Source organism: Euprymna scolopes, chromosome 26 (assembly GCF_053919585.1).
Source record: "Euprymna scolopes isolate OS-2025 chromosome 26, ASM5391958v1, whole genome shotgun sequence".
Lineage (NCBI taxonomy): Eukaryota > Metazoa > Mollusca > Cephalopoda > Sepiida > Sepiolidae > Euprymna > Euprymna scolopes.
In genome coordinates this window covers 93193037-93219597 of record NC_136507.1, presented here as the reverse complement: position 1 = coordinate 93219597, position 26561 = coordinate 93193037, and the positions used below count along the sequence as shown (strand labels likewise).

Below are 26561 nucleotides of genomic sequence, written 5' to 3'. Positions count from 1 at the left end.
ATCTAGGAAACACTAACTATACAAATACTAATATATATATTTAATTTTGATTGACTTTTGGATAAGACCTAATCTTTTCTGTTCCTTGCAATGTTAAATTTGAAATAATATTTTTTTTCTCTAGTAACCCTTTTTGTTTTCAATGATATCTTTCCTTTATATCTATTTCCTTTATATCTATTTCCTTTATATCTATTTCCTTTATATCTATTTCCTTTATATCTATTTCCTTTATATCTATTTCCTTTATATCTATTTCCTTTATATCTATTTTCTTTATATCTATTTCCTTTATATCTATTTCCTTTATGTCTATTTCCTTTATGTCTATTTCCTTTATGTCTATTTCCTTTATGTCTATTTCCTTTATATCTATTTCCTTTATATCTATTTCCTTTATATCTATTTCCTGTATATCTATTTCCTTTATATCTATTTCCTTTATATCTATTTCCTTTATATCTATTTCCTTTATATCTATTTCCTTTATATCTATTTCCTTTATATCTATTTCCTTTATATCTATTTCCTTTATATCTATTTCCTTTATATCTATTTTCTTTATATCTATTTTCTTTATATCTATTTTCTTTATATCTATTTTCTTTATATCTATTTTCTTTATATCTATTTTCTTTATATCTATTTTCTTTATATCTATTTCCTTTATATGTATTTCCTTTATATCTATTTCCTTTATATCTATTTCCTTTATATCTATTTTCTTTATATCTATTTCCTTTATATCTATTTTCTTTATATCTATTTTCTTTATATCTATTTTCTTTATATCTATTTTCTTTATATCTATTTTCTTTATATCTATTTTCTTTATATCTATTTTCTTTATATCTATTTTCTTTATATCTATTTTCTTTATATCTATTTTCTTTATATCTATTTTCTTTATATCTATTTTCTTTATATCTATTTTCTTATATCTATTTCCTTTATATCTATTTCCTTATATCTATTTTCTTATATCTATTTTCTTATATCTATTTTCTTTATATCTATTTTCTTTATATCTATTTTCTTTATATCTATTTTCTTTATATCTATTTCCTTTATATCTATTTCCTTTATATCTATTTCCTTATATCTATTTTCTTATATCTATTTCCTTTATATCTATTTCCTTTATATCTATTTCCTTTATATCTATTTTCTTTATATCTATTTCCTTTATATCTATTTTCTCTTCCTGCATGGCTTTTGTTTCTGCCTATCCTCTCCCTTTTCCACTCTCCTTACTTTCTCAGTAATTTCAGTTAATAATATAACTGTCAAACGATACTATATAATTCAATTTAATTTAGAAAATCATATAAAAAAATTCATTTGCTTTAAGGAAGGCATAGTTAACAGAAGTGGAAAGGTAAGTAAAGACTCCAGATAATGCTGGGCCAGGAAGCTAGTATATATATAATATTTCATTAAATAAAATATTTTTTTTTTGTCTATTAATTATATTTTTTATCTTTTCCAACTTCTGAATCACGTTTTTCACTTCTGGCAGGAACTGGCTGATGTAATCACCATATTTATGGAAAGTCCAAGTACTTTTCAATCCTTCTGGGAGACTAGCCACCCTCCTCACCAAACAAGTCTGGTGGGGGAACCAGTTTAGTTGCCGGTGACCTGACCATGACCGTCATCCTCTCCCAATCATCAGAGAGTGTTAATTTTACAACAGATAATACAACCCTGGAGAATGTGGATAAATTCATATACCATAGTGCAACCATCACTAAAACATTACTCTTGACTCCGAACTTAGTATGCGGCTTGGCCTAGCCTCTATCACATTTGGGAGGCTTACGCAGCGCGTTTGGAAGAACAAACATCTGATCATCAAGATGAGAGCTCATGTGTAAGAAGTGTGTGTGTTAAGTGTCCTTCTCAATGGGGCTGAGACATGGTCTGCATATCATCCTCAAGAGTCCAGGGTTAGTGCCTTCCATACAAGATGTCTCTGATCAACCATTGGCGTGTCATGGAAGGACAGAATGACAAACAAAAAGTTCTTCAGACGGACATGTTTGCATGCACTTTCCTCAAGACTTATGTTTATGAGACTTCGGTGAGCAGGCCATGTAAACCGAATGTCATGTGAATGCATTCCTCACAATGTATTACATAGTGTTTTGAAAGAGGGTACCCGATCTGTTGGTCATCCACATCTCAGATTCAAGGATGTGCTAAAGCGAGATCTCGGGGATTTCAGTGTGGAATGTGAACAATGGACAGCATTATCCCAGGATAAGGATGCCTGGTGAGCCAAAATTTATGCTGAGAAAGAAAGAAATGAGATGGAAAACCTAAAAAAACTGAAAATACATCAATCCAAGATGCCATAGTTTTGACCACTGTAGCATTGTCAGTCATGACAGACGTTTGCAAGAGAGAGAGAGAAGAGAGAAACTTTCCAATCCTTCTGGATTCATCGTCAGAGATAGATTAATCTAACTGGTTTTGAACAAATTTTTTTTTCTCGTTTATTTTATTTTTTTGTTGGTTAATTATTTTAATAACTTTACAAACAATTCAGGATGTTATTACTATTTCATGTAATTACTATTTCATGTAATATGCCTAAGAGAAAAAAATGTTGCCTATATATAGATTTTTGTTCCCTCTTGGAATAAATACTATTGTTGAAATTGAAAATATTAGTTAAATGCGCATTTCTTTTATATTTATTTACTGTTTAATTTTTAATCTTTTTTATAAGTATTGTGTGCATGTGAGTATGCACATACTTATATGTATTTAAGATTGATCTAAGACTGATGTGGCACCTTCTTATTGGCTGTACCTTCTCCTCCTTCCTCTTTTTTTCTCCTCTTCATTCATGCATGCTCATCACTTTTACTAAACTGATGAAGACCAAAGGATCAGTCGAAAATTATGTACTTGTAAAAAATTTAAAAATTTTTTTTCATAATAATATTTTGTATTCCTGCAAGTCAACAATAGAAAACGAATAAAGAAAAGTCATGAACTTTTATACTTTTTGTATTCTTTTTTTATACATTTTTACATATATATATTAGTGATGGGACGATGCCAATATTTTTCCCAATTCTGATACAATTATTGATTCCGATTCTTTATAAATCTCTAAATACTTAACTATATAATTTGTATTTTTTCTTTAATTATTGTATAAACACACATGTTAAATGTGCAAATATTTTCTGTAAACGTAAAAATATACTTGTGTGGGACGATCTATCGATTTTAGCTTCACTGCTGGTTTAAAATCAATAAATATTTATTATTTTATCATTATTACTAGCAATGGAAGATTTAGCTTTAAACAAAATCAAATAAAAAAGACAATTAAAAGAATCGTTTTGGCATTGGAAAATCTGTACAAATTGTTCCGATACCGATTCCAATACCCTCAAATATCCCGATTTTTTTTCCAATTCCCGATTCTGATTAATCGTCCCAACACTAATACACACACACACTATATATATATATATATATATATATATATATATATATATATATATATAAAGAATTAAAAGGAAAAATCAACTAAAAATTTAGTTGTTTATGCTTTGTTTGTATGATTCGTAATTAAAATTCACCCTCAATTTGCTTCTAAAGTCTTTCGATAATTAAAGACTTAATATAAACTCTGCACACAAATTTGATTGTATCGTTACAGTTATTCACTGACTCAATAAAAGACACAAGAATACTGGATGGAGGGGGGATGTATAAAAATATGTTTATAAATAAATAAAAAAATATATAAAATATATATTCCCCCTCTCTATCCATTACTCTTTCAGAATTCACCCAATCTTAGTTAATAATAATAAGCGGCCATAAGGTGAAATAATCCAGTTTTACCAAAATATCTATTTATCCTCATTTAACTATCAAAACATCACTGGTTACATTCACGTTAATTTAAAAAACAAATGAAAAAAAATTGTGACATGTCTTACACATGTGACATCCAGGTAAACATTTCACAGCAGAATCATTTTTTTTTTTTAATACTACTGAATTACCGCTTATCAAAACCTAATAGCCACTCAAGAACATCTGATCGAATTCCCTCTCAATAAGCTGGGAACCAGGCTTGATCTCAATTCAGTATTCCTACGCTGGAATAGACTGAGATGGTTTGACCACATCCAACTCCTGGCAGTCAACAAGTGACCAAGAAGAATCATAACCTTTGATGTCCTTGGAGCCTGTCCAAGAGGTCAACCTAGAAAGAAGTTGACTGATAAAATCAAGCAAGACTTGAAACATCGTAGGTTAACAGAATAATTGGCAATGGATTGAATTAAGTGAAGAGAAGTCGTTCGACCAAGTCAGTGACCTAAGTGTTCAACTTTCAAGGTTGGGCGAACAAGTGACGATAAATTTGCAGTAGTAGCAGTTGTCAATGAACATGAGAGGATTTTAAATAATGGATTAAATGATTAGAATTTAATTATTCAAGTTGCTTGACAAGAATTTGTTAATATTAGACTTGAAAACAACCATGTTGTACTCTGCTTGGAAACGGCCACGTGGTATCACATTCTAAGATGGGAAGTCCTTGGTAGAAATCACTTATCAAGGCCCGAAGGCCACTCGAGAATAAAGCTTAAGAATTAATGAGTGTACAGTAGTTCATAGGCAACAACACATTAATAGTTAGTGGTGGAAATGGAGTAGAAATGGATTATTTAGAGGGGAATTTCAACAAGAACTTGTTTACATTAGACTTGAAGACGACCATATTGTAGTCAGCTGGAGAACAGGTTAGTTGAACAGTTCCACAGGCAGTCATTTCTAGGAAAGAAGTTTTGTTCATGGAATTTGCATTTAGATTTATGCACAGATAGAGTGAGGGAAACTTAATAGTTGTAGCTAGATGGGTGTTTTTTTGTTTTTTTAATTTTTTTTAGATTGTTCATGATAGTTCTCACTTACCTCATCTGCTTCCACTGTTTCTTGCCAGCTCTGTCCTTTTCTGCCATTTCCTCAAATTTTGTCATCTCTATCTTTGTTTTTACTTATATATTTTTATTTCTTAAGCTTCCAGCATAACAATGGAAGACACCCAACAGTATATAATGCAACGTCGGCGGCCTGCTGTCAATGGCGAATCATCTACCCTCATAAATCCATCTTCCTCGGAATCTAGTCAGAATCTTGATCTCAGTATTTCTGACAGATCTGCAGCAGCCAGTTGGAAGAGGATTCTTTTATTAATTGTTGCAGTTACAATTCACAATATTCCAGGTAAGCCTTTAATTTCTCTCTAGCTTAGTAAAACCATACACTATATAAAACCATACACTCTATGAATCCATACACTATATAAAACCATGTACTCCATAAAACCATACACTATATAAAACCATACACTATATAAAACCATATACTCCATGAAACCCTGCACTATATAAAACCATACACTCCATGAAACCATACACTCCAAGAAACCATACATGCTATGAAACCATACACGCCATGAAACCATACACTCCATGAAACCATACACGTTAGTCTAAAATATTATATTGGGTTTATTAGAAAGAGCATAAAATTTCACATTGACCCTGAAAATATCGTAAAAATAGAATCAATAGAAAAATTTTGATAGATTTTTAAAGTTTAAAAATTGGAAAATACTGAACTTGTAAAATTCAATTAATTTTATTACTGTTTTTTAAAAAATAAAAAAAATAATATTTCTAGTACTTTTATACAACTTTAATAGTTTATTTTGGAAGTATAATCCATAAAGAAAATAAACAACCCATTTTTAAAAGAGAAATTACGAGTTTCTTATATTTTATTCGCAGTTTCGTGTTAGGGGTGTCAAAAATTCCTACAAAAATTCTGATACACCTAGTGAAGAAGTCCTTTAAGACTAAGAGAATTAAAATTTTTGCCTCAATTCAGAGTCCTACTATTTTGAGAGTTTTTCTACATTAAGAACCGATCTTGTGTCTTACTTAGCCTTCGTGAGGAGGAACTATAAAATCTTTTCAAATGAATGTTTACAGAAATATTATTTTAAACCTTTTGTTAAAAAAAAAAATCTTAAGATAAGGGAGATAATAGTTAAGTTGTTATCTCCCTTTAAAGGATAATCAATTTGCCTCCCTTTAAAATATCGCTTTTTTTTGTTAGTTTTTAAAATTTTCATTGCTGTTTTACAATTCTTCAATAGCAAATCAATTTTTGGCGCTCTTCTAAAATTGGTATAAGGGAGATAACTCCATTTTAATAAAATTCGGTCATTTTTTTCCATACGAGAATTTAGGACGCTAAAACTGTAAAATTGTAATAAAAGAAAGATTTTATTTAATTAAAAAAACAAAACAGCGCAAAAAAAAAGGAATTTATTTTTAAGAAAAAGGCAACGTGACTATTTTTTTATATGAATGTTTATTGTTTTAAAAAATTAGCTGTGACTATAATTTTGATAACATTAATCACTAAGAATGAAACCATAAAAAAATGTTTTTTTTCTTTGTTTAAAAACAAACACATAAAAAAAGACTAGTTGCATCTTTCTTTTATAATTCCTTGAAGTTGCATTATGTTTAGCGTGTTGTGTCGATGTTAGGCCTGCAAACTCAAAAAATAAAAATTAAAATAAAGTGTAAAATGGAGTTGAACAATCAAACAAAGATGACCAGGGCTGAGAATAAATTTTATACAAAATTTATTTTCTCAAAATCGATATTAAATGAAAAGAGAAGGCAAGAAAGTTTTTTTCTTAATTGAGTCTCTTCCTGCGACTGAGGTAATAAAATGAAATGAAGTAGAAAAGTAAAAGTACTCAGTTAGAAATAACCAGTCTTGTTTTAGGAATAATTAACCAACATAAAAGTCCATTGCTTACTTTAACAGAGAGATAGAAAAAGGTAAAATGTCCATTTCCGTGGAAAATTAATTATCGTGTGTGTGTGTGTGTGTTTAACGTCCAGGGACGGAATCGATGATGATGTTTACAGCATGCTGGCTGAGGTCGACTGATTTGGGCGCAAAATGCACTATTTATAGATTTCAAGCCGGTTCCATGAACACTGTCCGAAAAAAATATTTGTTAAATTTTTCTTCGTAATCTGATTGGATGAAAAAAAAAACATCTTTGTGACGTAAGATGTTTTAAAAGACGTCTGCGTGGAAAGACAGTTTTAATTTATATGCCCACGAAATTTGCGTGGGTATAGAAAGGCGATGTGCGCGCAGCTGAAACAAACTTTAAACAGCCGCATGCGCAACTGGGTTTTACAGTTGGGGCTGCGCACCAATATTCTGTTTGAGTAGATCCCGCTGTCATTTGCTGAGTCGACGGCGGGGCTACGATAAGCGTCCTAAATTCTGGCATGAAAAAAATGAATGAATTTCTTAGTAAAATGAACATCTCCCTTAGACCATTCACAAATTCTTGAAGAGAACCTGATTTTTTATGAATTAAAAAAAACTGAAATTGTAGGCCCATTTTATATGGATACTACATTGCTGCTGATAAATAAGCATATAAACTTATTAAAACGCTAGCGATTGTATAATTATTTGAATATTTGTTTTTTAGTTTTTTATTTAAAGTATTTTAATTTAATTTGAAAATTTTTCTAAAAATTCATGGAAGTGTTTTCCGTGCTAGATGCGTTGATTGAATTTTAAATTGAAATACGTATGAGATACGCTTGAAAGCCAAACTACAATGCAATAAAGAATAAACAAGTATTTACTTGTTTAAAATTGTTATACTGCTTCGTCAGAATTTTATCTTTTTTTCTTTTTTTCCTCGCCATGATGTTAAGTTGATGAAAAAAAAAACAACTGAAGCATGCATGGTCCCCCGTGAGTGCAAAGTAAACGAGGCATTAAAAAAAATGACTAAGTTCAGCCCCCCCCCATTTAGCTCCAAAAGTCCCCAGAGAATATCAAATCCTGGTGAAAATGAATAGACAGTGCTTTTACACCTTAACATATGTAAATTTGAGTTCTGCACCATGCAAAAAAAAAAAAGAAATGACTATGTTAATGAATAATCTGCGTGCTGTTATCTGCGGTGTTGTTTTCGAAATGCCAGAAGAAGTGTTTGGCAACACGATTTGAAATTCAAGGTAGTGTTTAAAAAAGAGTATCTTTTAAACAAGTAACTATTTTTTATTGCATTGTAGTTTGGCTTTAAAACGTATTTCATACGTATTTCAATTTAAAATTTTTCAAAAACTTTCAAATTAAATTGAAGTACTTTAAAAAAACAAAGGTTCAAATTAAATTACAATACTAAAAAAAACAAAAACAAACAAACAAATAATGGCATAATTTTTTTATTAAATGATTAAATTTTTTTTTCCCTGAGACTTTCAGTGTAAGGTATCTTTTTCAAGATGTTGTTCTCTTCTTTAAAAATGCCAGAGCAGTGGATGTTGGTGGCATTAACCCCGAGGGGTCAGCCCCCCCCCCATGGAGAGAGAAAAGTATGTTATTTATGATTGTTGTAGTTTGAAATTAATGTGCTTGCTTGGTTGGCATGAATTTTGAATTGGAGCTTGGTCATCTCTTTGAAAACGATATTTTGTAAGATTAATTTGAAAATTTTAGAAAACCAAATGTGTATAATTTTTTTTATTAAATGAATTAGATCATTTTTTTTTTTTTTTTTTTTTGTTTCTAGAGGGTCTTGCAGTTGGAGTCGGTTTTGGTGCAATAGGAAAAAGTAAATCTGCAACATTTGAAAGTGCCCGGTAAGAAGCAATTTGTTTTTCAACATTTTTTTGTGTGAAAATCTACAGGATTAAACGATAAAACTGCCGCCCTTAAAAAAAAAACAACACTACAGTTTTATTTTAAAACTTTTATCGAAAAAATAAATTCAAATAACTTGATCATATACTAGAGTTGACATCTTTTCAATGTAGCCGCCTTCAGCCTCAATCACTGCTTCGATATAGGTCTGGAACTGGGAGCATGCCTTTTCCATAAACGTCGGCAGGAACTCGGTGAGTATTTAATGGATGGCGGTGATCAGGCTGACTGTTGTTGTGGGAGGTTATTTTAGTGATGTTCTCGACGTATGACCAAACGAAGTAGTCCAATGGATTCAGATGGGGGGAGGAGGGGGACAGTGAGATATCGGTACAAAGTTGTAATACTCTTTCTGAAGCCTTGATCACTTTGGACTTTTGTACTCCATAATTTATTTTTCTACATAGTCACCACTATTCTCAATGCACTTTTGCCAGGAATTCAATGATGCATCTCTGCTTTTGACTGGCGTACATGACATGAGTTGCTTTCTTAGAGTTTCACACCGTCAGTATCTGCAACATAGAAATGAAACTTTCAGGTCATGAATGCATAAGTTCAGTCATCATATCAATGAAATTTTCAATCCTCTCTGATCCATTCAAGCAGAATAAAAAATAGGGGGGGGGCACATTACTTTTCAAATGCCCCTCGTATTAAGATTCAATAGTACTCAATGTTAAAATAGGTATTTGTAGAGCTAATATATATTTGAGTTGTTTGACTTGTGTCAACAAGCTTATGTAGATCAAACACAGCAAATATCTATAATATAAAGCTGAATGTCTGTGTGTGCGTGTGTTTGGTCACGAACAGGCTCCTATATGGTTGACTATTCTAGAAAACTGATCACATATAATAATAGAAGATGTATCAAGACACAGGAATGGGTATATTTGATCTGGCAGAACGGTGGTTCATTAAAATTGTGGGGGCTGTGTTCGCACCTGGTCCACAAAGTATGAAAATAAAAAAAGTAAAAATGAAAAGAAAAAACGTTTACAAGTGTTTTTGATATAGATGTACATAATAATACTTTGATAAGTATGTTTTAACTTAAATAGGGATGGTATAATAAAATTGTCGGGTCTGCGTTCGCGCCTGGCCTCCATAGAATGGAAATAGACACAAACATTAATAAAGACTTTTCATATTTATATCTACGTAAATATACTTTGATAATTATGTTTCAGTTTGAAGAAATATGGTATAATAAAATTATGGGGTGTTCGTTCGCGCCTGACCTCCATAGAATGGAAATATGTCATAAAGTTTAACAAGGTTTTTTTAATATAGATCCACAGAATATTGTGATAAGTGTTTCAGTGTAAACAGGTATGGTATAATAAATTATGGGGTTTATCTATTTTATTTTTACTTTCATCATATTTTGCTTTAGTTTTGATACCCCCAAATTCGAAGCTATCTCTTTACAACCCTTCCTTTTCATAAGCTATCATACTTTCATAAAGGTTGGAATACTGTTGCCACATCTGGGCAGGAGCTGCTAGAAAGGATTTGTCCTGCCTTGATAGAGTTCAAAATAGACTTTGTAGCCTCGTAGGAGATGTCCTTTTCTCTTCCTTGCAACCTCTATCTCACAGAAGAGATGTTGCGAGTTTCTCTGATGTATCGTTATTTTCATGGAAAGTGTTCGACTGAGCTTCAATCTATGGTCCCTCCTCGCTAAACTTTCACAAGAAACACTCGTCTAGCTGTAAACACTATCAATAATTCCCCCCACTCTTTATCTGTGCCTAAACCTAAACATAGATTCCATGAACAAAGCTTCTTTCTTAGAACTGCACATCTGTGGAATTGTCTTCCGTTTTCATTCTTTCCGGCTGACTACAATATGGTTGTCTTCAAGTCTAATGTAAATAAGTTCTTGATGAGCCGTTCCATATAAGTTATCAAATTTTCCAAATTTTCATTACTAATGATTACTATATTGTCCAATTTCTACTGTACACTCTTTAACCCTTATCCTTGAGTGGCCTCTTGGCCTTGATAATGTGGTGATTCCTATGTAAAAAAAACAAAAAACAAATCGGAGTCCATTTTCTGTAGGCTGTTTTTTAACCCAGTCAACGATGGGTACTTTTGCTAGTATATATATATTAGTATTGGGACAATGAATTGGAAAAATCGGAACATTTTTGGGGAATCAGAATTTAAAAAATTTGTGGTTGTTTTCAAAACAACGATTCCTCTTTTTTATTTGATTTTGTTTAAAAGAAAAATTTCCACTGCTGATAATAATAATAAGTAAAATTAAATTCCATAGATCCCCCACCCACTCTCTTCTGCTTGCCTGCTGACTACAAAATGGTTATCTTCAAGTCCAACATAAACAAGTTCTTGATGATAATTCAATTTACCAAATTTACATTACTAACGATTCCTATGATATTGTCCCTTTGACTACTGTACATTCTTTAACCCTTATCCTTGAGGAGCCTCTGGGCCTTGATAAGTGGTGCCTCCTTTGTAAAAAAAAAAAAAATCCAACAGTAGTTTGCAAATCAATATCAAATGGACAGCAGACAATTCATGATATTCATATACATATTGAACTTACCTTTTTAAATGCCTGTACAAAAAAAGTCTGGAAACTTATTGAAGGCACCTCGTATCTCTGCAAAGACTACAGATTGGATAGCATGAAGCTACAAATGGTTTCGTGTTGAATGAGAATATTTCAGCACTCTGGTTTCTGAAAAATACCAGATCAGTGGAGCCAAATATATATTGTCTGTGCATGTCTACTTTTGGAATTTGACAGTATAAAGTATTAGGGGAGGAAGGCGCTTTAAAGTGGTATGATATTTCATTTGAAAATTCAAACATTTCAGACAGTGTTTGTTATAGCAGTAATTTTTTAAAATATGTCTTTTAAAGCAAAAAAACAATATTATTGGTCCACCGACTTAGGCGGATTTGGACCTTAGAATTCACTATCGTCTATTTGTCTGTTCGTTCCCAAAATTCTCAATAACTACTGATTACATATTTCTGAAATTTTGTATGAAGTTAGAACTATCTAAGGGGAGAAATGTAACATTCTTGGATTTTTTTATAAAAATTCTAGTTGCATCAAAATGGGGGGGGGGATCAAAAGGGGTCAAAATGGCCGAAAATAGCACTTTTCGAGACTGAATCTTTTCTGAAAATTACTCAAAAGCAAGATCAAATCGATATACATCTGGAAACGTAATATTTGACCCTAGGAAAATTCTGGGGCTTGAGCCCCAGGGTGTTTTAGAGATAAAAACACACCTTTTGGGACTAATTTTTATTTTTCTCCTAAAATTCAAGGCATCAGTCGGGAGACCATATAGTTTTTGGCTTGTTTACTTAATATGCATCTGGAAAATAATAACATATCCAAAAATTACAAAATTTTACCAATGTTTTACTAATGTTTTATACATAAGTATTTTTTACGGAATTGTATATTTTGCTGTTGTCTAATAATAGGAATATGGCCGAAAACGGAGAAATTGAATTGTCTCCCTTATTTTTGGAGTCTGAAACATTAGTGGTGGCATGAAGTGTAGTATCTGTTCTTCAGATGCTGCACTTCCATTTCTTGTTCTCTTTCGGTGAAGGAGCAGTCCTTCATGACTGAGACAATTTTTTTATTTTTGTACCTTTTCTCCATGTTAAAAAACGACCCTGGTGTCTAACTCTGTCTTGTAAATAGGTATAATATCTATGCATTTTTTTTAAAGCTTATAGGTGTTCTGCTCGAGCATATTTCGTAATCTTTGGATATACTGCTATTTTTAGGTATTATTGGTTTTGCTTAAACTGACATATTTTAAAAATTATGGCTGTAGTCAAACCATAAACAAGGACCTTTCAGGTTATAGGGAGGATGAGGAACTGTATTGATGCTCATCTTGGTCAAAATAGTCTGTGACAAGGATGGAGTTGTAGACTGGCGCATTGTCCTAGGGGAAATTGAACTGATTTAAAGAGTGCTGGCCTCTTCCAACGGAATCTCTTCCTGAACTCCTTTAAAACCTCAACATAGTATTCCTTGTTGACTCTCTGTCCAGTGGGAACCCAGTGTATATAGATCATGCCTGTGCTGTCAAAAATAAAAAGGCTCATCACAAGTTTCTGGGGAGATTTGCTCTGACTGGTCTTGTTGGGATTGGGAGAGCATGCTTCCGCTGGGAACTCTGTCTCTTCGTCTCTGGATCAGAGCAAATACAGCTTTGATCACAGGTCACAAGAGTATCAAGAACTACCGGATCTGAATTGATCCGCTCAACCATCTACTTGCTGTCATGATAACGTTTTTCTTTCTGATCTTCTTTGAGCAACCTTGGGACAGACTTCGCACAAATCTTCCACATCTTTAGTTCCTCACAAATAATTGTGTGTACAGTTCCCACACTAACATCAAACTATGCACTTATTGTCTCTATAGACACACGACAGTCCTTATCCATGAAATTCTTTATTTGGCCAATCAAATTTGGTGTTCTTACTCCTTTCACATCTCATCATCTCTCACAGACTCCTTGCCTTCCTTGAATCTCTTATGCCACTCAAAAATGATGCTCGATTCATGCAAGATGGTCCAAAAGCAGTCTGAAGCATTCCATATGTTTCTTTGGCATTTTTTTCTAAGTTTAAAATTGAATTATATTGCATATCATTCTTCTAAAGTGTCCTCACGTCCAGATTGCATTTTTGAAATTCACCAGTTGTGTCAATCAGGTTTTAGCAGGTTGTATTCCAATTCCTGCTGTAGCTGTTCATTTGAATCTGAAATCATAAAAATTGGTCAGTCATCTCATAAGATGTATAGCAGTAAGATACTGGGTTTTCAAAAGTCTACGACAATTTTAAATGCCTGTACAAAAAAAAAGTCTTGAAGCTTTTTGAAGGTATGCTTATTGTGCATATATGTTTCAGAGATTTTGACTGTCATTCACATTACATTGAAATTTCAACATGTTAGTACTGTCAGGGAAGCAGCAAACAGTTTAGCATTTCAAGAGAAGAACTGTGAGAGTAGAAGGCTTTCCAGTGTCTCGGTATCTCTACAGTAAAGTGATTACGTAAGTGCATACATGTTTTGATTAATTTTCAGAGTCGAAGTAAGTTAACTTTATATAGCATATATGTGCATTAATTTGGATATAAGTCCAGCAGCAGTTTTTAAGTCTGTATCAGATGGACAGCTGACGTTTCATAATATTCATGTGGATATTGAACTTACCTTTGCAAAAACCGAGTCATCTCGTAGGCAAGGTTTATCATAAATCATTTTGTAGTATAATTAAAATTGTATTCCATTTGATGTTTAATAGAAGTTTATTTCATTTTATTTCCAGAAATTTGGCAATTGGTATTGGTATTCAAAATTTCCCAGAAGGTTTAGCAGTAAGTTTGCCTTTACGAGGAGCTGGTTTTTCAATATTAAAATGCTTCTGGTGAGTTTTATTTAAATTTTTTTATTTTATAAGTTTTATTTCTCTGTGCTGAAAATGACTGTGTGCATCTAAGCAGTTACATTCAGATTCTAAAGGATTATTGATTAATAAAGTTTATTAAAAGTAGAAGTGCAACTGCACTATAATAGCAACATTCGGAAAACGAAAACATTGATTTAAAAAAAATAATGGTATCTACTGACTTTTTTGTGTCAATTTCAACCAAAAACAATATCATCTACTAATTTGTATGTAAGAAATACTCAAATCTTACTGTATTATTTAATAGCAAAAAACATGAGATTTTGATCTTTATTGTAAAAACTTTTGCCATATTTCTTTGGGAACACATGATATAATAACAAGGTAAGTGACTCCGTTATGCTAAAAACAAGGCAAAATTCACAATTTATTTAAAAAATTGTATTTAATTAGATGGTATTTACCTCCTCTTGGAATTCTCTGGTGTTTTTTTTTTTTTTTTTTTTTTTTTTAGCCAAACATTTTATTCATGGTAATTTTTATCGGAAAATGTTTTTGTTAATAATTTTTTTTGTACTTTATCATTTTTCATAATGTTTGGATATATTCGTTACTATAACATAACAATTAAGTAAAGGCCTTAAAATTCAATATTAAAAATTTCGGATTTATAGACATATGCTTTTCAAACTGATACGCGAATAGGGATGTTGCACTCACATGCACATTACTTAATAATGCACTGGATATTTGCCCTTGTTGTAGTTTTCGATCTATCTGACAGGTGATGTCTTTACTTCCTAGTTCATATTTTCCTCTATTTCTTTCTCTCTGTTTGTTTAAATCTCTGATGTAGTCAGATGCACTTTTCATTTGCCTTGACAGGCGATACCTTCATTTTAAGATAAAACGAAAATACATCCTTTCTCAAAGTAACTACATTAACGAACTTGCATGAACACTAGACACACACGCACTCACTATGAACTTATCGAAACACTTTTCCTGTTCATACATATGCCCACAATGAACATACAACAAACATTGCAAGTTAAAAAGCATGCTTATGTGTGCACACACACACACACACACTCTCTTGTTATTTTTACTTTGTTCGTTTAATAAAATATATTCTTTGTATATATTGTAACTCAGTATTTGTTGTCTCAATTTGAGGTTGGAGTTTTGAACAGCATTATAAAAGCTACAAGATTGGTTAACCCTGATCTCTACAGATTTCACTATAATAGTGTATTTGCATCAAAATAGAAATAATCACGTAACTGCCACGTTGCAACTGCAATGGTACCTTGCATCACAAACTTTAATTCATTTTTTGACTATGTCTCCCTCGGGATGCAGTGATAATGGTTGAAATCGCCCTAAACTCTAGAGCCAAAACTGAAAAGTCAGTGCTCAAAACAACGAGATATTATAAAAAGGCTGACTGGGAAGCCATCAGGGAACTAATCAGAGATGCCGCATGGAGAAATATTTTTTCTCCCCCTGTTGAACAGTGTGCAAACGAGACCACTGACTGGTTCAAAACTGCAATCGAAGCGCATGTTCCGGTGCAGAAATTTTATAGTAAGCCCCACTCTCCCCAATGGTTTACGTCGACTTGCGTAACTGCCATTGCTCAAAAGCAGCATGCATACCGTAGATTTAACCGACATAAGTCCAGTTCAAACAGACTGAAGTATATAGAAGCTAGAAATAACGTAAAGAAAGAAATAGCGACAACTAAGAGAGAATTTACGGAAACCACTAAAAAGCGCATCGAACCACAAAAACTAGGAACTCGAGACTTCTGGAAAATCTACAACAGTGTAGTAAATAATGAGCAATCAACAATTTCCCCCGCTAACCAACAATCACAAGGTTGTCTTTTCAGCAACCGACAAGGCTAACATGCTTGCCAGTCGGTTTGCCTCAAACTCCACACTGGACCCTTCCAACCACCCCTACCTGACTTTCCTATGCGGACAGATGCCACACTAGACGATCGGAAAATCACCCCTGCTCAGGTGCATGCCATCAAATTAAACACCTTGACACTTCAAAAGCATGTGAACCCGATCTCATCCCAGCTGTGCTATTAAAAAAGTGCTCAGCCGAAGTAGCTCCAGTTCTCTCCAAACTCTACAACAAATGCCTTAATGAAGCTTGCTTTCCGGGCTGTTGGAAAACTGCTTCTGTTGTACCAGTATTCAAGAATTCTGGCGAAAGGACAGACCCATCAAATTATCGCCCCATTAGCCTCCTCCCACTTTTTGTCAAAATATTTGAGACCTTAATTAACCATGCTCTAGTCCATCACCTTACAGATGCTAAACTTCTGACTGACCAACAATATGGATTTAGACAAGCCCGTTCCACAGCAGACATCCTAACTGTAATCTCTGAACGTATATACCATTCACTGGACAAAGCGGGGGAGGGCAGAACGTTAGCTCTAGATATATCTAAGGCTTTTAACAGGGTATGGCACAAGGGTCTCCTCAGGAAAATTAGATCATACGGTATCACTGGTAGAATACTTAACATAATTAAATCCTTCTAAGATAAGAGAAAAATCCAGGTTGTCCTCGACGATCATACATCTAAACAATATGATATAAATGCGGGGGTGTCCCAGTGTTCTATCCTTGCACCTCTATTGTTCCTGATATTCATAAATGACCTCCCCGACAAAATTGCCTCTGAGATGGGTATATATGCTGATAACACTACACTCTATGGCAGGCACGACAGGAAGACGAATGAACACATTTCTAAAGAAATGGCAGAAACACTAGAGGAAGACCTCCAATCTGTAGTGGAATGGGGACAAAAATGGTTGGTCACGTTCAATGCCGCCAAGACTAAACTAGTTTCATTCAATAATTACAAGAAACCCTCTCTACCACCTATAGCAATGGCCAACGACTCTTTATCTGAGAGTCCATCTTTCAAACTCCTTGACCTAGTGTTCACAGGAAACATGAGTTGAAACAATTACATTGAAGGCATTGCCAGGGCCGCTGCAAGAAAGGTGGGCTCTCTCTACCGCGCTAGACAACTACTAACACCGAAAGTATCCTGTACCTCTATAAGGCCACCATTCGGCCATGTATGGAGTATTGCTGTCACATTTGGGCTGGTGCATCTGCTACTAGTCTCTCGCTCCTTGACAAGGTTCAAAAGAGAGTCGCAAACCTGATAGGCCCTGAACTGGCATCTAAGCTTCAGCCTCTGTCCCATCGACGAAATGTTGCATCCCTCTGCCTTTTCTACAAGTACTTTAGTGGTGAATGCTCTGACGAACTGCAGTCACTTGTGCCCCCACAACGTGAGCACCCAGCAGGCTGCTAAATCCCACCCCCACACTGTAGAGATCCCTAGATGTAAAAGATCTTTTTACTCCAATAGTTTCTTCCCCAGAACCGCTAAACTCTGGAATTCCATTCCAGGTCCCTGCTTCCCCAACAGTACTGACATGCAGAAGTTTAAGTGTAACGTGAACCGACATCTTGCTGCCCAAATCTCTACATAGTACCCCAGTAGTTGTTGCCCCTGATAGTAGCCCCCTACACCAAAGTGGCAATTTGCCTTGTTTGGGGTGAAAATGTAATAAAAAAACAAAAAAAAAAAAAAAAACCTAAAATGCTGCAACTACAGTAGTACCCTGAATCACAAACTAGATTCATTCGTTGACTATGAACCAAATTGCCTATGAATGAAAACAATTTTTCCCATTTAAATTAATGTCAGTCCGATTCATCTGTTAACCTGCCCTAGAAATTGTCTTTTATCAATCCATGTCATCACTTCTTCAACACTTAAGAGTCTTTGCTTCATCAACATATAGTCATTCTTTTAGCCATATCTTTAGTGCATCTTTTGTTTTTGAAGATAATTTACACATCATTATCTTTGTCATGTCAAATTGTTTGTTGAGATTAGAGACCCGAATTTCATTCTCCTGTTTGTCAACCATCAATAACAATTTTTGCAAGAAAATGTAAAAAGTAAATGTACGTAATGTTTAGGACTGGAAAAAATATGAATATAGTAATATTTATTTTCATGTAATAATTTGTTTACCCCCCCCCCGTCATAAGATCCCCTCCCTCCAATATAGGTGGCTGTAAAATGGGTGCTGATTCTACTTTAAATTAATATAGAAAAGCGATCCCCCAGTTTTTGAAACTGTAAGTTCTTAATATGCTAGTTGGTATTGATGCAAAAAAAGTAGACATAAACTTACGTAAGAGTTGGGACGGGGGAAAAATATGAATACAGTAATGTATCTATCTATTTAAAAGCAATTTCGGCAAATTCTTTAATAACATAAGGTGTGGGTTTCGTATCTGACTCATTGACGGAAAAAAAATAATATGCAAAAAATATTCAAAGAGGTAGACCAACACTTATCTAGAATAATTCTGATTAAAAACAAATATGAAGAAAAATTTGTATGATGTACGTGGGAGGTAGATTCCTTCAGTCTTGACAGACTATGGATATCCACTTTAAGGGTGCTATTAAAAAAGTGCTCAGCCGAAGTAGCTCCAGTTCTCTCCAAACTCTACAACAAATGCCTTAATGAAGCTTGCTTTCCGGGCTGTTGGAAAACTGCTTCTGTTGTACCAGTATTCAAGAATTCTGGCGAAAGGACAGACCCATCAAATTATCGCCCCATTAGCCTCCTCCCACTTTTTGTCAAAATATTTGAGACCATAATTAACCATGCTCTAGTCCATCATCTTACAGATGCTAAACTACTGACTGACAAACAATATGGATTTAGACAAGCCCGTTCCACAGCAGACATCCTCACTGTGATCTCTGAACGTATATACCATTCACTGGACAAAGCGGGGGAGGGCAGAGCGGTAGCTCTAGATATATCTAAGGCTTTTGACAGGGTATGGCATGAGGGTCTCCTCAGTAAAATCAGATCATACGGTATCACTGGTAGAATACTTAACATAATTAAATCCTTCTTAGATAAGAGAAAAATCCAGGTTGTCCTCGACGGTCGTACATCTAAACAATATGATATAAATGTGGGGGTACCCCAGGGTTCTATCCTTGGACCTCTATTGTTCCTGATATTCATAAATGACCTCCCCGACAAAATTGCCTCTGAGATGGGTATGTATGCTGATGACACTACACTCTATGGCAGACACGACAGGAAGACGAATGAACACATTTCTAAAGAAATGGCAGAAACACTAGAGGAAGACCTCCAATCTGTAGTGGAATGGGGACAAAAGTGGTTGGTCACGTTCAATGCTGCCAAGACTAAACTAGTTTCATTCAATAATTACAAGAAACCCTCCCTACCACCCATAGCAATGGCCAACGACTCTTTATCTGAGAGTCCATCTTTCAAACTCCTTGGCCTAACGTTCACAGGAAACATGAGTTGGAACAATTACATTGAAGGCATTGCCAGGGCCGCTGCAAGAAAGGTAGACTCTCTCTACCGTGCTAGAAAACTATTAACACCCGAAAGTATCCTGTACCTCTATAAGGCCACCATTCCCCCATGTATGGAGTATTGCTGCCACATCTGGGCTGGTGCATCTGCTACTAGTCTCTCGCTCCTTGACAAGGTTCAAAAGAGAGTCGCAAACCTGATAGGCCCTGAACTGGCATCTAAGCTTCAGCCTCTGTCCCATCGACGAAATGTTGCATCTCTCTGCCTTTTCTACAAGTATTTTAGTGGTGAATGCTCTGACGAACTGCAATCACTTGTGCCCCCACGACGTGAGCACCCTCGACAAACCCGACAGGCTGCTAAATCCCACCCCCACACTGTAGAGATCCCTAGATGTAAAAGATCTTTTTACTCCAATAGTTTCTTCCCCAGAACCGCAAGACTCTGGAATTCCATTCCAGGTCCCTGCTTCCCCAACAGTACTGACGTGCAGAAGTTCAAGTGTAACGTGAACCGACACCTTGTTGCCCAAATCCCTACATAGTACCCCAGTAGTTGCTGCCCCTTATAGTAGCCCCCTACACCAAAGTGGCAATTTGCCTTGTTTGGGGTGAAAATGTAATAAAAAAAAAAAAAAAAAAAAAGGGTGCCTATGCGTGGAGTGTTATTCTCATAAAGTTTAGGTCAATGTAACCTCCGATCTTTTCACGTGTATCTTGTCAAATTCTTTCTCACTCTCTTACTTTATGGTTTAAAATAAATTTACAGGCAAAGAATTAATTAAAGAGTTGTGAAAATATCAGCTAAAAACTGCTCAATGCATAAAAAAAATGTGTGTAGAGCCAATAAAAATAAAAAATTAATCAGAAAATTTCCTAAAACCGATTAATAAACTTCTTTTTACTTATTTTAATTGTATATAACACTGCATGTCTATATATCTATAAAAGTGATAAAAAAAATGAGGACACTTCTCAACCTATATACTCAACGAATTTTTGATTTACAGACTTTAAATTTGGTATCTAGGGTATTCAGACATGTTCAAAACTGTGCAAGAGAAAAAAACGGAAATTTAAATTACCGTAGATGTAAATAAACCTTAACCATGTTGAATATATATGCCTATAAATAAATAAAAAATCGACTCGGATATAAAAGTTGAAAAAAGCATCAAACATATCTATTGACTAAATAATCATGTTAAAAAAAAATTGATTAGTGGAATTGTTATATAACGGGGGATTACATATATGGAAGAAGAATTATGTTTCATACCTTGCTGTTCGGAGATCCTTTGTCATCCTTGTGGCATGAACAGTGTCACTTATCGATTGTTGTTTTGGATTTCTAAGTTCTTATGTTTATAGCTAAGTACAACTTAATTTATAAACATATCACTTAACTATTTACATAATAAAATTTCACCTAAACTTATTTGACCAAAACAATATTTCTATTCTTAGCCTAGCAAGGTCATTGGTGTTGTCCACTTATCAAAAGATAGATAGATAATGCACATATCAAGATAGATAGATAATGCACATATCAAGATAGATAGTGCACATATCAAGATAGATAGTGCACATATCAAGATAGATAGATAGTGTACATATCAAGATAGATAGATAGTGTACGTATCAAGATAGATAGTGAACGTATCAAGATAGATAGATAGTGCACGTATCAAGAAAGATAGTGCACGTATCAAGATAGATAGTGCACGTATCAAGATAGATAGTGCAGGCATCAAGATAGATAGTGTACATATCAAGATAGATAGATAGTGTACGTATCAAGATAGATAGTGTACTATCAAGATAGATAGATAGTGTACTATCAAGATAGATAGATAGTGTACGCATCAAGATAGATAGTGTACATATCAAGATAGATAGATAGTGTACTATCAAGATAGATAGATAGTGTACTATCAAGATAGATAGATAGTGCACATATCAAGATAGATAGTGTACTATCAAGATAGATAGATAGTGTACTATCAAGATAGATAGATAGTGTACGCATCAAGATAGATAGTGTACATATCAAGATAGATAGATAGTGTACTATCAAGATAGATAGATAGTGTACTATCAAGATAGATAGATAGTGTACTATCAAGATAGATAGATAGTGTACTATCAAGATAGATAGATAGTGCACATATCAAGATAGATAGTGTACATATCAAGATAGATAGATAGTGCACATATCAAGATAGATAGTGCAGGCATCAAGATAGATAGATAGTGTACATATCAAGATAGATAGATAGTGTACGTATCAAGATAGATAGTGTACTATCAAGATAGATAGATAGTGTACTATCAAGATAGATAGATAGTGTACTATCAAGATAGATAGATAGTGTACGCATCAAGATAGATAGTGTACATATCAAGATAGATAGATAGTGTACTATCAAGATAGATAGATAGTGTACTATCAAGATAGATAGATAGTGTACTATCAAGATAGATAGATAGTGTACGCATCAAGATAGATAGTGTACATATCAAGATAGATAGATAGTGTACTATCAAGATAGATAGATAGTGTACTATCAAGATAGATAGATAGTGTACTATCAAGATAGATAGTGTACTATCAAGATAGATAGTGTACTATCAAGATAGATAGATAGTGTACGCATCAAGATAGATAGTGCACATATCAAGATAGATAGTGTAGGCATCAAGATAGATAGATAGTGTACGTATCAAGATAGATAGTGCACATATCAAGATAGATAGTGTACATATAAAGATAGATAGTGCACATATCAAGATAGATAGTGTACTATCAAGATAGATAGATAGTGTACGTATCAAGATAGATAGTGCACATATCAAGATAGATAGTGTACATATCAAGATAGATAGTGCACATATCAAGATAGATAGTGTACATATCAAGAAAGATAGTGCACATATCAAGATAGATAGTGTACATATCAAGATAGATAGTGCACATATCAAGATAGATAGTGCACGTATCAAGATAGATAGTGCACGTATCAAGATAGATAGTGCACATATCAAGATAGATAGTGTACTTTCAAGATAGATAGATAGTGCACGCATCAAGATAGATAGTGCACATATCAAGATAGATAGTGCACATATCAAGATAGATAGTGCACATATCAAGATAGATAGTGTACTATCAAGATAGATAGATAGTGCACGTATCAAGATAGATAGTGCACATATCAAGATAGATAGTGCACATATCAAGATAGATAGTGTACTATCAAGATAGATAGATAGTGCACATATCAAGATAGATAGTGCACATATCAAGATGGATAGTGCACATATCAAGATAGATAGTGCACATATCAAGATAGATAGTGTACTTTCAAGATAGATAGATAGTGCACGCATCAAGATAGATAGTGCACATATCAAGATAGATAGTGCACATATCAAGATAGATAGTGCACATATCAAGATAGATAGTGTACTATCAAGATAGATAGATAGTGCACGTATCAAGATAGATAGTGCACATATCAAGATAGATAGTGTACATATCAAGATAGATAGATAGATAGTGTACATATCAAGATAGATAGATAGTGTACATATCAAGATAGATAGATAGTGTACATATCAAGATAGATAGACAGTGCACATATCAAGATAGATAGTGCACATATCAAGATAGTGTACATATCAAGATAGATAGATAGTGTACGTATCAAGATAGATAGTGCACATATCAAGATAGATAGTGTCCTATCAAGATAGATAGATAGTGCACATATCAAGATAGATAGTGTACTATCAAGATAGATAGATAGTGCACGTATCAAGATAGATAGTGTACTATCAAGATAGATATATAGTGTACATATCAAGATAGATAGTGTACGTATCAAGATAGATAGTGAACGTATCAAGATAGATAGATAGTGCACGTATCAAGATAGATAGTGCACGTATCAAGATAGATAGTGCACGTATCAAGATAGATAGTGCACGTATCAAGAAAGATAGATAGTGCACGTATCAAGATAAATAGTGTACGTATCAAGATAGATAGTGTACGTATCAAGATAGATAGTGTACATATCAAGATAGATAGTGTACGTATCAAAATAGTGTACGTATAAAGATAGATAGATAGTGTACATATCAAGATAGATAGATAGTGCACATATCAAGATAGATAGTGTAGGCATCAAGATAGATAGATAGTGTACATATCAAGATAGATAGTGCACATATCAAGATAGATAGTGTAGGCATCAAGATAGATAGATAGTGTACTATCAAGATAGATAGATAGTGTATTATCAAGATAGATAGATAGTGTACTATCAAGATAGATAGATAGTGTACTATCAAGATAGATAGATAGTGTACATATCAAGATAGATAGATAGTGTACATATCAAGATAGATAGATAGTGTACATATCAAGATAGATAGTGTACATATCAAGATAGATAGTGCACATATCAAGATAGATAGTGTACTATCAAGATAGATAGATAGTGTACATATCAAGATAGATAGTGTACATATCAAGATAGATAGTGTACATATCAAGATAGATAGTGTACATATCAAGATAGATAGTGCACATATCAAGATAGATAGTGTACTATCAAGATAGATAGATAGTGTACATATCAAGATAGATAGTGCACGTATAAAGATAGATAGTGCACATATCAAGATAGATAGTGTACTATCAGGATAGATAGATAGTGTACGTATCAAGATAGATAGTGCACATATCAAGATAGATAGTGCACATATCAAGATAGATAGTGCACATATCAAGATAGATAGTGTACTATCAAGATAGATAGTGTACTATCAAGATAGATAGATAGTGCACATATCAAGATAGATAGTGTATGTATCAAGATAGATAGATAGTGTACATATCAAGATAGATAGATAATGCACATATCAAGATAGATAGTGTACATATCAAGATAGATAGTGCACATATCAAGATAGATAGTGTACTATCAAGATAGATAGATAGTGTACATATCAAGATAGATAGTGTACTATCAAGATAGATAGATAGTGCACATATCAAGATAGATAGTGTACTATCAAGATAGATAGATAGTGCACATATCAAGATAGATAGTGCACATATCAAGATAGATAGTGCACATATCAAGATAGATAGATAGTGCACGTATCAAGATAGATAGTGTACTATCAAGATAGATAGTGTACATATCAAGATAGATAGATAGTGTACATATCAAGATAGATAGATAGTGTACATATCAAGATAGATAGATAGTGTACATATCAAGATAGATAGATAGTGTACATATCAAGATAGATAGTGCACATATCAAGATAGATAGTGCACATATCAAGATAGATAGTGTACTATCAAGATAGATAGTGTACTATCAAGATAGATAGATAGTGTACATATCAAGATAGATAGATAGTGTACGCATCAAGATAGATAGTGCACATATCAAGATAGATAGTGCACATATCAAGATAGATAGTGCACATATCAAGATAGATAGTGTACTATCAAGATAGATAGTGTACTATCAAGATAGATAGTGTACTATCAAGATAGATAGATAGTGTACATATCAAGATAGATAGATAGTGTACATATCAAGATAGATAGATAGTGTACGCATCAAGATAGATAGTGTACATATCAAGATAGATAGTGTACTATCAAGATAGATAGTGTACATATCAAGATAGATAGTGTACATATCAAGATAGATAGTGTACTATCAAGATAGATAGTGTACGCATCAAGATAGATAGATAGTGTACGCATCAAGATAGATAGTGTACATATCAAGATAGATAGTGCACATATCAAGATCGATAGTGTACTATCAAGATAGATAGTGTACTATCAAGATAGATAGATAGTGTACATATCAAGATAGATAGTGTACTATCAAGATAGATAGTGTACTATCAAGATAGATAGTGTACTATAAAGATAGATAGTGTACTATCAAGATAGATAGTGTACTATCAAGATAGATAGTGTACTATCAAGATAGATAGATAGTGTACATATCAAGATAGATAGTGTACTATCAAGATAGATAGTGTACTATCAAGATAGATAGTGTACTATCAAGATAGATAGATAGTGTACATATCAAGATAGATAGTGTACTATCAAGATAGATAGTGTACTATCAAGATAGATAGTGTACTATCAAGATAGATAGTGTACTATCAAGATGGATAGACAGTGTACGCATCAAGATAGATAGTGCACATATCAAGATAGATAGTGTACATATCTTGATAGTGTACATATCAAGATAGATAGTGTACTATCAAGATAGATAGTTCACATATCAAGATAGATAGTGCACATATCAAGATAGTGTACATATCAAGATAGATAGTGCACATATCAAGATAGATAGTGTACTATCAAGATAGATAGTGCACATATCAAGATAGATAGTGCACATATCAAGATAGATAGTGCACATATCAAGATAGATAGTGTACATATCAAGATAGATAGTGCACATATCAAGATAGTGTACTATCAAGATAGATAGTGCACATATCAAGATAGATAGTGTACATATCAAGATAGATAGTGCACATATCAAGATAGATAGTGTACTATCAAGATAGATAGTGCACATATCAAGATAGATAGTGCACATATCAAGATAGATAGTGTACATATCCAGATAGATAGTGCACATATCAAGATAGATAGTGTACTATCAAGATAGATAGATAATGCACATATCAAGATAGATAGTGCACATATCAAGATAGATAGTGTACGCATCAAGATAGATAGTGTACTATCAAGATAGGTAGTGTACATATCAAGATAGATAGATAGTGTACGCATCAAGATAGATAGATAGTGTACATATCAAGATAGATAGTGTA

At 33.5% G+C, this 26561-nt stretch overlaps 1 protein-coding gene across 2 annotated transcripts in view; it reads left to right on the top strand.

Moving 5' to 3' along the window:
• LOC145248262 (zinc transporter ZIP11-like) overlaps positions 1-26561 on the top strand; it is a 272606-nt gene that overhangs the window by 60043 nt on the left and 186002 nt on the right. For both annotated transcript variants that reach the window (XM_080110135.1, XM_080110134.1), the window contains 3 exons: positions 5056-5262; positions 8669-8738; positions 14154-14252. In XM_080110135.1, coding sequence (XP_079966261.1) covers positions 5056-5262; positions 8669-8738; positions 14154-14252 — 376 coding nt within the window. The remainder of the gene's footprint in view (positions 1-5055; positions 5263-8668; positions 8739-14153; positions 14253-26561) is intronic.